At 42.6% G+C, this 12603-nt stretch overlaps 1 protein-coding gene across 1 annotated transcript; it reads right to left on the bottom strand.

Moving 5' to 3' along the window:
• Positions 1 to 6477: 6477 nt before the first annotated feature.
• Positions 6478 to 7540, bottom strand: LOC104405158 (probable G-protein coupled receptor 141). The gene is made up of 2 exons (XM_010013774.1): positions 7502 to 7540; positions 6478 to 7422 (listed from the first exon to the last, which is right to left on the bottom strand). Exon 2 carries the CDS (start codon positions 7417 to 7419, stop codon positions 6478 to 6480), a length of 942 nt encoding a protein of 313 aa, XP_010012076.1. The 5' UTR covers positions 7420 to 7422; positions 7502 to 7540.
• Positions 7541 to 12603: the final 5063 nt, after the last annotated feature.

Genomic DNA, 12603 nt, shown 5'->3' with positions numbered 1-12603 from the left:
GGAATCTTATGAGGAAATTAATAGTAAGAGTGGTGCAGCTCTGGGCCAGGAGGCAAGAGAAGGTGTTTGGATTCTCCATCTTCATTCTCAAAACACAACTAGACACAGTCCTGGGTGCACTCATTTAGCTTTGAGTTGAGCATGCTTTGAGCAAGGGCATAGGACAAGATGACCTGAAGACATCTCTCAGGATCTACTTTTTCCTATGATCCTGTGATGTTAACTTGTCTTAAAACCACAGAGGTGAACCCCCCTTCCACATCTTTACTTCATGTTCACGTCTTTGTGAAGGTGCAAGTTACTAAATGTGGTAACTAAATATAGTAAGTAACTTGCAGCAGTAGCTCACTTGCAGCAGTTATTAATGTGGAACATTTAGTAACACAAATCTACATCGCTATTTGCTCCTACACACATTCTGACCTCCAGAACAGGATTTTGTCCTTGCTATTATATTAATAGCTTGGGGGGTTTCTGTTAGAGTAAAAATACCCCTTGACATTAAAATACATAAAACCACCATGGTCTAACATTATTATTGTCTTTTTTTCATTTTCACTTCACCAGTAGCTGCAGTGGTTTCACACTCCTACACACTTTTGTAAAAGGTGTTGTTATGGTGATGTATTTCATGTGCTGTATTTTTCCATGTGCCTCTGTTACCCCTTTTTCTGGTATCCCTTGTATTGTTAAATATGCCCACAAGCGACCACTTTGGGATATTTCACCAAGGAACAGCTGAAGTTGTTTCTTGCAGGTTCATTTTTGTCTCACAGCTTGGCTTTCCTGATTTGTCTGTGAACCTCTGCTTGCTGTCCAGTTCCACTTGTCATGTTTTTCATCTGCTCTTGTGATTCTGCTGCTTCCTGGACTTCATATCCATTGGGTGGAAGGTTTGCTGGTGGTCTTTGCCAGCCTTGGGCGCCCTCCACACCCCACCCCTGCATCACAAAGAGCTGCATCTCTCCTAAAGCACCTGAGAAGGCTCAACCTTTCAAGTTGTTTAATTGACTGCATGTTAATACTGCTCAGTGAAAGAGGTATCAGCGTGCTTTAGCAGTCTGCTGTTAGTGGTGGATGGAACAAGAACTCCGCTTTCATGTGTGGTTATGTTTTATTATTGAGTTTTTGACTGAGTTTCCAGGTGGATTACTCTTGACGCAAAGTGAAATGCCTGGAAGTGGGCGATATCCACTCTGCAGCCCTGAAAGGAGCATATTCTTGAATATCGGAGCAGTGCTACGGTAAATTGCCTCTTTATTTATTACAAGATTGCATACAGAGGAGATAACAGCAGAGCTAATGAGACTGTGCATATATACAAGTTACATTAGTAATTAGAAACAGCTAATTAACTCTGCTGCCTAATGAAATTAAATTCATGCAGTAAAAGACGTTTACAATAAAGTCAATACAAAACCCAAGTGTACTGGTTTCTAATCCCTTCAGTATGGCCAGTTGAAGAGAGGTTGATGTGAGCCCACACATGGGATCTGTTCCAAGCAGATCTAAGTATGATGCACAGTGAGTGGTGAACTGAATTCTTAGCAAAGAAGCATATTCCCATAAGGAAGCATATTCCCATAAACCAGTCCCACGACTTAATGTCTGTCATTCACTCCATGAGTATATCCTTAATATTGCTGTTAGGATGCTCTGTTAGTTTTTGGCTTTGAGTGTGTCCTGGTTTTCTGTGCATCAAGCTGAGCTGAGGCCACAAATACTTCAGTTCTTGCATGTCTTGAGTAATCAGTTCTGCTCCATCATGACCCTGCAATACAACAGGGGCTCCAAAAGTGAGAAAGATGTCAAGAAGCTGCAGGGCCACCTCAGTTCTTGTTTTAACTTAAGGGGATGGAGAACACAAAATTCGATGTTGCAGTCCTGGAACACCGTTACTCACTTCAAGCTGCACAGACTGCATATTGATAAGGTTAATTTGACCCTGTGCTAAGCACTCCCTGTTCAGAACAGACCAGCTAGGAAACCGTTTCACTTGGTGCCTTCTTTCTTCTTGGTACACTACACAGGAGAGTTTGAAATGCTCCACAGCATCTCTGGTGATGTTTGCATACTTAGACAAGAAGTGTTTTGTGACACGGTCAGGGCCATCATGGCCAGTAGACATAGATGCTTTTTTTGATGGTATCTTACGTGTCCTCAATGATCACATAATATTTGGGACATTCCTCTTTGTCTGCCTTCTCTTAACCCACTGCTCCGTGTCTCCACACTGTAGAATTTCATATCTGAAATGAGGAAAATAGCAAGTAGTTTATTAGCAGCAATGCTGTGTATCTGCATGGGGAAAGTGGCAGTCCATTTAGAGTTAAAAAACCCCAGCAAGAGCAGGTTCTCCTTACTTACTTTGTAATTAGATAGGATTCATGTCTTGACTTTGACTTGGGGTTCTGTTTTGTCTTCTTTATTTCAGCAATAGTTGCAGAATACTTTGCCTTTGGGATCATGTGCTTGGAGCATTTCTTATTCTTTTTGTACATTTCTTCTCTAAATTTAACTCAAAGTCCTGAGGCATCTTCAGGAATGATTACTTAGCAAGAAGAGAAATCTGATTCAACTCCTTCCTTTTAAGTACAACTGCTTTTGCACCAACTTTTGACTTACGCTAAAGTCATTGTCAAACCAGTCATTTAGTACAATTACTAAAATCTTCAGCCATTTCCCAAATTACTCCCAGTTATTTTGCAAAATGACAGAAACTAGTAGGCAGGTATTATGCAAAGTATCTCATCTCCAGCTTTTTGAACTTATTAGATTAAAAGAAACAGCTCGTTTATTACCTTTTATTTCCCAAACCATTCAAAGCCACACAGGAGATCTCAGAGCAAACTATGTATCATGTTTTCTAAAATAGAGACTATTCTGAGGTCAACTTTACTTTGTAAGATTTGCAGCTGTGTTTCAGGATTGTATGTTCCATTAGACTGATGCCTGAAACACCCTTTGCCACTGGAACAATATCCACTACAGTTCACATCTAGTGAAATCCTACAAATCATTAGGCATTTCAGGTGATGACTGAGTAAAGAATGTAGTTCAGTGGTGTATTAAAGTGGCCACTAATTTCTGAAATGCCTAAACCAGTCATTCTACATGGCTGAAACAGTCATTTCATGAAAGAACTGCAATTTCCAACCTATTCTGTTGCTTTCTTCAAAATAGATGCTTTCACAATGTCATCATAATATATGCAGATTGTCTGCTCTTTGGGTTTAAATTTCTGAAGTCCAGTTTAGTGTAGAGATAGTTTTATTCTTGCAAGCTGAATTTAGCTTGCAAACTGCTTTTCACTACTTCGTGACACTATTTCTAGTGTATGAACACATTTCATGTCTTGAGCAGATCCTGATTCAGCTGCTCCTTTTGCAGCAGAGGGTGGGAACTGCAGTCTGTGTATGGAACAGCCTCCATCTATGTGAAGTTTGCACCCATTTGTGTTTCTCTGTATGCAGCCCCCAGGCTGGTGAGGCTCCCCGTCTCTCCACTGGCATCATTGTTGTCCAGCAGAGGATTTTTCCAGCAATGCAAACAGTCTGGCACAGTCCTTTCTTCCTTTCTTCTTTTCTCCCATACTTTTGTAGCACCCGAATAGTAGAGTCTCTGTAAGGCCTCACAGCTGCTGAGAAAAAGCATTGGGAAGACAAAGTCCTATCTGCAATTCTTACACATCTCTTAGAAGTCGTAATGCCACCAGTAGTGTGTGCCTCCTCCTCAGTCATAGGCAGGTGGCTGTGTTTCTCTGTGTTGTAGACCCCTAAAGCAGATGAGGGGCTGTGAGCTCTCTTCCATGAGTGTCCTTCCCTTGGAGTGCAGCTCCCATGGAGCACAAGTCTGGGTCTTGCTTCCCAGGTTCATAGGAAGCATGTGGAGATGCTCTTAAATTTCCGTGCTAACATCTGTCTTGCCTCTTGTGCTGGCATTAGTCATGTGGCCCTACCTCAGCATGACCTGACCAACCCCATGGATGGGGTTGCCTGTAGATTTAATAGCTGAGCCGCCAGATAGCATTAACATCATTAGCTTCAGTTTTTATTCAGAAGAAACCCACTCTCTAGCATTTTTGTGATGCTGTGATGCAGGGTGTTGTGAATGTGTACAATTTTACAAGAATTAAACTACGTGTGATTTTAACACATGTTTGAACAAGCTTGGTTAAGCTGGATGGTCAGGAGGCACTATTCATAAACATATGTTTTAGCTTTTGAAAGTCTTGCCAAATTTCAGATACAAAATACTTCTAATTTCTATGCATTTTTGCAGAAGGGACTTGCTCAACTTTTTCAGCACATAGTCATTTTGTTTGTTACCAACTGTATTATGACAGAAGAGTTGCAATGCAGTGTTACAAAGGTATGCGGAGCCTACAGAACACATCCAAAACCGACGAGGTTGTTATAGGAGGAAACAAAAAGGTTGTGCCATTTTTCACCTTCTCTCCAGCCACAAGGAAAAACTTCTTTGCTCATGTAGTTTTAAAACAAACCTGGATCAGAGCAGTTTATTGCTTTCTTTATGACACATCATTAACTAGTAGTGAACTATGTATTTAAGTTGACTCCTTCTATGTTGTGAAAGTCTCTGTAGTTCCCTGAGTACTGTTGAATCTGGCTGGTAGTTGTCATCTTCCTCTTTACTGTGATCTTTTTGGGGCAAGCACCTTCTCAGGCAGTTTTTTCCCCAGATACACACACACTCCGAGCTCTCACATTTCCGCATTAACAGATGTTGTGATCCAAGCTATTTGCCAAGGGTGGGCCATGTGAACACCCCCACATCTCACTTGTGTTATGAACTTCAGCGATTTCCAACTTCTAGTGTTATTCAGCATTACTCAGACTTTGACCTGAAACTACTTCCTCATGATCAGACCTCCCGAGAGATATAGAGGAGCTTGAAGCATGATGGAAGACAGGGAAGAAAGACTGTAAGAGAGATCGGATCCTGTAAAGTAACCACCAACAGCAATGAGCACAGCAGTAGGATTGTACAGGTACAGCAAGATCAACCAGCTGTTATTGGATTGCTGTCTGATGTGCAAGAGATGGTGAAGGTGAAGTAGAGAGGAATGGAAAGACTCAGAAATAGGAAAAGGGGGACTCCAGCAGCATCATGAGGACACTGTCACTGGAAATCGATCAGCTGATAACCTCTGATTTGCCAAATGATTAAAATACTATCCCACTGACTCCAGATGGAAAAATGTGACCTTATACAGGCAAAAAGAAGAAAGATATACGAGCCATTGTTATCCTGGGTTGTAGCTGTTAGAAATTTATACTCCTTTTTTGGCACAGGCATAAAGCAGCTGAGCTATGAAAGCCTGAATGTCTTTCACAGCATTATTTTGCTGACTTTTTCCTCTTCTTTGGCGGAAATCAATTTCGTGTTCAGAGACAGCAACTGACAATGCCTCGCTGAGATATACACGCTTTTTAGCTGCACCAGGTATATTAGTTTTTTCCATCCCTCCAATCCGAGCAGTAATGTTTTATTTCTACCAGTACAGGGTACTAAATTTTTAGAACTGATTTCAATCCAAAGATACTGTGAGTAATTAGTTATAAACTTCAGAACTGCACAAAATTGACATAAGGAAAAATTAATCATTCTTACCTTGGAGACCCAAAATATTTGACATTTTAAGAGACAATTGGAATGATCTAAATAAAGTTATTTTCACTATTAAATACATTTTTTTTTTAATTGAACAATTCTGTAAATAGAAATACAGGCTTTTGTTTGAACTCACAACGTTCATTTCCATAACTGTGTAATTTTTGTTGTTAGAGACATTTTCACAGTGTGGAAAAAAGAACAAAACTCTTTCTGTTCTGCTACAGTGAGTGACGCCCTCTCCAAAAGGTGATTTTGAGAAAATATTTCAAGAAATTACTACTTATTGCTGGTTTATTTTAACAAGTAGATTTAGTTGTTCAATTTACTTAGAAAGTTATGCTTGTCTGTACAGTGAAGGAACAGACCTACTCAGGAGGAACAATAGTTTCCCTGATATTTTATGAGAGCTTGAGGAGAATAAATAAAAATATAGATGGAAAATTATATAGACCTTTATGCTTCAAAAATCTGCCCCTTATTCCATAAAAACCTGTTTTTCTCTTTGTGTTTCTGCATACTTTGCAAATTCTCGAGTCTCCTTCTGGTGTCTTTGACTTTGCAAACGTTGATGCAAAAGCATTTAGACAGAAGAGCCCATGTCCTTTCCTCCCTGTCCTCCAGGTGCAGCTACAACTCACCAGGTAGCCCCATGAGGACATCCCAGAGGTAACCTTTCAGTCTACCAGCTAAGACACTGGAGGTGGTTCGCCCCATGATTTCAGGAGACAAGTGCATAGAGCCCTTCATGAGTGTGTTGCCCTGTTTCAAGGCCCAACCTGACAGGGTCAGGAGGGGTTTGCCGTGCCTGCCCAGCACTGGGCTCGCTGCAGGAGGTAGATGCTAGCAGCAAGACAACCTGCTGCGGAGCATGGCCACCTTTTGCTTGAAGAGGCGGCTTCCACTCAGCACGAAGAAGAGCAGGTCGAGGCAGCTGAGGGCAGTCAGGCTCAGAAACACTTCGTTGTAGCTTTCTAACTGGTCAAGATCACTCATGTGCTGTATGTAGTAGGCCCTGAAGAGGTGATAGGGAAGGAAGCAAATGATGATGACGCAGATGAAGATCAAGTTTTTCACTTGGGCCCAGAACTCCTGATGTGACCAAAGGGACGTGGAAAGTCTTCTTGACACTTTCACCAGGATGAAAATCTGCAAGCCCAAGAGGACACAAGTAATGCAAGCGACAGCTACAATGATGGTGTAGTTCAGGGCTTTCACGCTCTCCTGCTGTAGTTCTCTGTGGAACTTAAAGCATGTTGTATCATTGTACGAGCCTGAGCGTCCATACTCAAAGCACAAGACCGGCACTACAAAAACCATGACGCAGACCCACACGGCAGCGCTTGCTGCAATGGCGTGAAGCTTCCTGTAAAACTCCACCTTGTCCTTCCATTGGAAGAAGATGAGCCACCGGATCACCAGCGTGACCACATAGAAGAGGAAGGTCAGGTACATGTGGATGTGCACCATTGCACTCACTATTTTGCAAAAGGTTATCTTGAATACCCACTTCTTGTTGACGTAGTAGTGCAGGCGGAAGGGCACTGTGAAGAGGAGGAGGCTGTGCACAATGACCAGGTTAATGATGGCTGTAGTGGTCACAGACAGAGTGTTCATCTTGACCAGCACGAATGACATCGTGATGGACCCGATCCCACCGCCAGCAAAGGCAACTGAGTAGGCAGTAATCAGGATGGCACTCGTGGTGTTGGTGTGAGCGAAGGCGGAGGAGTCACTGCTGTTCCTATTCTCTGCAATCATGCTCCTGAAATCTTCCTTGTACATGTTCTAGGAATGAAAGAATACATAAAGGCTGAGATAGGTAGGAATGAGAGGGCCCAGCTGAAAAGCCAGCAGAGCTTTCCACCTGGATCTTACTCAATGGATAATCCCGGAATCTCACAGCTGGTACAAGCTGTAACCCATAGTTTATCCAAGCATCCTCCTGGATGCCTGGAATAAAAATAGCTGAGAAGGTTGGGCAGAGAAGCTGCTCTAGTCCTTAAGACGTTGCTAGCCATACCCTTAAAAACAAGCATGAGTTAGTAATGTGTAGTGGAAAGAGTTCCTGAGAGAAATGACAGGACTGTGGTGGGTTTGATCTCTCTGTATTGTTAGTACTCTCTTCTGAGCATCTGCATGTTTGAAAAATCTGACCTAAACTAATCTAAGATTTTTCTGCTACTCATTCATCAGTTTGTTTATTTGCAACACAAATCTGCCCTTCCCAGAGCCAGATAATAACCATATGTTGCTCTATCAAAGCTACAGATTCTGTTTGCTGCCGAGAGCTGAGTTTCGCACACATTGCAGTCAACTCCTTCTCCATGGCCAGTTATCTAAGCAAGGGATTAAACACCATGGGCCCTCCAGGCTCAGTGGCGATCCTGCTCAGATCCTGCCAGACTGAGTAACACTGGCTGTGCTGTCCTGGTGCTCAGGGACATTTCACATCTCATATGTGGTAACTGGGTGTTACAAAATGGGCTGTTAGAAAACGTTAGGAAAGGACATCCTGGATTAGTGCAAATAAGCCTGCCGGGCCCAAACTGAGGCGAGGTGAGAGTTAATAGCAAATTTAATAAGGATGCTATATGTTTTTAACATAGCACTGCTCCAAAGAGGTATTAGGTAGAATTCTTATCATTTTAAATGTAACTTCTGGTAGAAAATACCCTTAACAGGTTTTCAAACCAGTTTTGATCACAGCAGACTGGTTGGACTTTGGGGCTTTGAGCAACCTGGTCCCTGCCTGTGGCAGGGGGCTGGAACTAGATGAGCTTTAAGATCCCTTCCAGCCCAAACCACTCTGTGATTCTGTGATGCATCTCATATTTCCTGTTGTTTCTTCACCCCTACAGTAATCAAGATCTCTTTATACATTGAAAAGTCAGTTATTCCCTAGCTATCCCAACACATCTAAGAATCCAGATATTTTAATCAACATGAATATAACTGCCGTATCTCAAGTTGATGTGCTGGTTGTTGGCACTTGCTAACCTTTGCTGTTTGAAACTGCAGTTCAGAGTTACCTGGGTAAGTAATTCCAGTTTGTTATTGGGAAGTAAACTGGGTTGCAATAGAATTTTTTCTCCAAGGTGCTCATGATTGGCACACTGCAGCTCTTGCATCAGAAACCATGCAAGATCCTTCCAGTTCTGCTCTTGTTTCCGAGACACTGTTTCACCCTCACAACCACACGAGCCAGAAGGGATCAGCAATAGCTGCTCATCAGTTTCTCCGAGCTGTTAAGCTTTAATTTGGAAAGATTCTCTAAAAGATGGCACTGTTTTAATTTAAAATGCAGATTTAAGAGTTTAAAAGTGCCACAGCCCTAAAGGCAACGCACTGGAAATGGGGGTTGGTGGGAGCAGCCCCAGCAGCAAGGCTGTGCTTGGAGAGGAAGGATCCCTCATGATCACCCTCTGGAGCCTGGCAGGGACACTGGAACTGAAGGCAGTAATGAGCAGATAAGCAGAAGCCAGATAGCTGATATTTTCCTCAGACATTCCTATTAAAGGGACAGGGAGAGACCTATTTCTCTCTGCAAATAAGCAGCCAAGGCACTGAAATGCAGGCTTCTGCAGAATTTTGCAGTCCTCACTAAATCCCTTCGTTGTAAATGTCATTTTCATTAATCTTCAAAGAAAAGCTATTGGTATCTATGATAGGAGATTATCAGCTCCCCAGTACTGCAGGCACCCCACTGAAATATCACTGTGAGATGAATACAGAGTATAGCATGGCACAAGGTGTGTTTCACAGAGGAAACGCTGCTCTCTGGTGAGATGCAGGTTCCTGTTGTACTCACACTCACATAGCTATAACTGACCTGAAATACAACTGACAATTCCTTTGGCCAGAATTTAACAGGAGGCACATGAACGAGAGTGAATGCAGCTCTTACAAAAGATTAATCAATTCTATGACATACGGCAATATACTGAACCTGACTGGAATCATGAGCTATAGAAGCCTCCAGGAGCCAGTAAATATCTCACAGCAGAGACCACTGAGAGTGGTGTCAAGCTAAGAAGTGCCTTCCCCACGCTGCTTAGCCCCTTGCCAACGTCAGCTCGTGTAAGCTCTTGCCAGCTGTAAGAGCATTGCTTCGGTACTGAATTCAGCTTGGTTAAAACTAGCTTTCTAAACCATCTTAACATTACCTCCAGAGCATTTTAGAGGGGTTGCACCCTGGTTACAGAGTTCCATTTCAGTCTCATCCCTTCTTGCCTCCTCCCCACACATGCCCTAGACCAAAACCATGTCTGAAAGACCAAGGAGCTCCTTCGATGGTACCTGGCAGCTCTGCCTCACTCAGGTGGCTTCTCTTCATGCACACTAATGTCCGCTTTTGACATCTGTAAGAAGGGAAGGACAGCAGAGAGGACTTACCTCATTGCACATCCAAAGGCAGAGTGTCTCCTGAAGGAGGAGTTCTTGTTTCTGTGCCTTCCTCCCCCCTGTATCTACTGCCAGTTCAGTGACATTGCTCAAGTTGTGGAGCAAGGTTTGGTCTTCCTCTGTGTTAAGCCTCTCACCACTTACACTTCTGCTGGACGTGTGCTTTGAACAGCCGTAAGGCAATGATGGGCAACCACTTCATCTGAATGCCACAGCAACATCTGCTGGTGCCAAGGGCTTGGGGTCAGTTGCCAAAACAGAGGCAGTTTAGGTTGACAGAAGGTGGTAGATCGCCAAGGGGCCAGATGCTGGGTTCTTTCAGAAACGTGATCAGCAGAAAGACTCTCGTGCACTCAAGATTCATCAGTGTGGACAAGGCCATCCCATTCATTTCCTATGATTTCCTCTGCAGCACAGTCTACAGGACTTCTCCAGGCTGCTTTTCTCAGGCCAGAGCATGTCATTGAGAAGAACAATTTGGCCCCTGACAGAATGTTCCCAGTAAGAGAATATTCATTCCAACCTTCAGGAATTTGTTTCTTTTTCACCTCACTGCTGGTTATCCTACTGGGGGGGTTTTCAATGAGGAAAAGTGAACCATATTTCTAGACAGGATTTGTAAATCTTCAGCTTCCAGGCACAATCCATGCTTCTGGTTTGGCCTTCAGATTTTAAACCCTTTGTTAAATTTTGCCTTTCCCTATACACACCTGGAGATAAGTAGCAATAAGAGACAGAAGATACGTGTTTTCTCTCCATCCCAGTCATACCTGTGGCTCCTCACTGCACTGCCTCCATCAGCACTGTGCTCCTATTTGGTTCTTAGATGCATTTGGCAGTGGTAAAATGCATGTTGTTATTTTGCACCTGACTTACCAATGCAGATCAGCCTGTCACTGGCTTGTTCCCTTCATTGCTTCCTATCTTCCCAGCCAGATTCATCGGTCATCATTATATTATATCAATATTATATCAGCTCATTAAAAAAACCCTCATTTGTCAAAAACAATGACACTGCTACAATCTCTGCCAAACAGTGAGCTCTGTATAACAAGGGTTTGCAAAACACATCCCCAGTCTATGTCTGCTGAGGGACTAGCAGTCTTCACACAGCTCTTCGAGTGTTCCAACAGTTGGCTTCTGCAGAAGCAGCGTTTGCAGCTTGCATGCACCCAACTGAGGAGTTTCATTGGAATTTGGAGGGGGAAAAATGAGTTCAAATCAAATGAAAGATTTCTATTTTTGACACGTTTAATAAAATAGAAAAATGAGGGTTTGTCAGAACTGATATTTCTGCATCGAAATGCACTGGGTTGGAGGCAGTACGAAATAACAACATTTTGTAAGACAGGTCTGTTTTAAACATGCTTTGGTTTCAGAGACCTCCCCGTTTAGTCTCAGAGATGCGTTCTGTTGAGGGCATTGTAATTGCTTTCGATTTGCTCTAATTCCATGCTGTGTTATGGTAATGGAGGCTATGCCACTAGACTAACTGCAGAATTCTCGTTTATAAAAGCCAACAACCCACACATCTGCTATTTGGAGTACAAACATCTGCTCAGAGCAGAACACTACAAGTTACAAATATGAAATATCATGTGTTGGCTTTGTTGGCAATATTGACTTTTTCAAGCAACTTTTAGTGATACCTCTACTTCACTTACTAGCTCATTGCCTCATGTCTTGCAGGTTGTGTCATCATTATACTGACACTTTTTAGTTTAAATCCAACCTATTGAAGAACAAACGGGATGGGAAAACACGTGCAGTCAATTCTCTTTGGTTTGAGGTCTTCGCTCTTTTCACACAAAAATGCAAACTGTGGAACCTTCCTAAAACTAATTAATTACTGCCCTAGCTGTATGTGATCAAAGAGAACAAACTTACCCTTCTGGACTTTACAGAGATTAGATGACATTGAGCACACACACACAAAGACGGATGTAAACAAAATCAATTGCCTCCCAATCTTAGGAGGCAGTGCAGAACTACAGGATAGCAATATGAAAAAGGATGAAGCAATGTTTTCCTGTACTAGGAAATTACAGATACCACTGATGAAAACAGAAAAGCTTTAAAATGGGTTTGAAATAAAACAACTAGACAATTGGATGCTTTCTTTTTCTCAAGTTGCAAACATTGTTTTAAAAGCTGTGCAAGCCAAGGGGCTTGTTCATTCTGTGTGTACTTACAGATTAGAGTTTCTCTTCACTCTTCAAGTGTTGTTGTACTTGGCTCTTCATTTTATGGAAGCTCTAAGAACAAAAAGCAAAACACCTGATATTTTAAGGAGTTGTTGCTTTCTTTGAACCTATGGCAAAGCAACAACCACGAGCCTCAGCTATGGCAGGGTAGGACTGCCCATAAGCACACAGCCTCAGGAAGGTTTTTAATTGCGGATCCCCTAGTCTGCAGCCATTTCTGAGCCATTGCAGACCTTCAAAGCCTCCCGTTTCCAAACAGTTACATTCTTCTGCTGCCTGAAACGATCAAGCATACACACAGATACAAGCCCCACAGATCACAAAGAAAGACACTCGTTTGGAAAAGTCATTCCCCAGAGGG

The sequence above is a fragment of the Nestor notabilis genome, unplaced genomic scaffold, assembly GCF_000696875.1.
Source record: "Nestor notabilis isolate BGI_N333 unplaced genomic scaffold, ASM69687v1 scaffold9854, whole genome shotgun sequence".
Taxonomy (NCBI): Eukaryota; Metazoa; Chordata; class Aves; order Psittaciformes; family Psittacidae; genus Nestor; species Nestor notabilis.
This window is presented reverse-complemented; position numbering and strand designations above follow the sequence as displayed.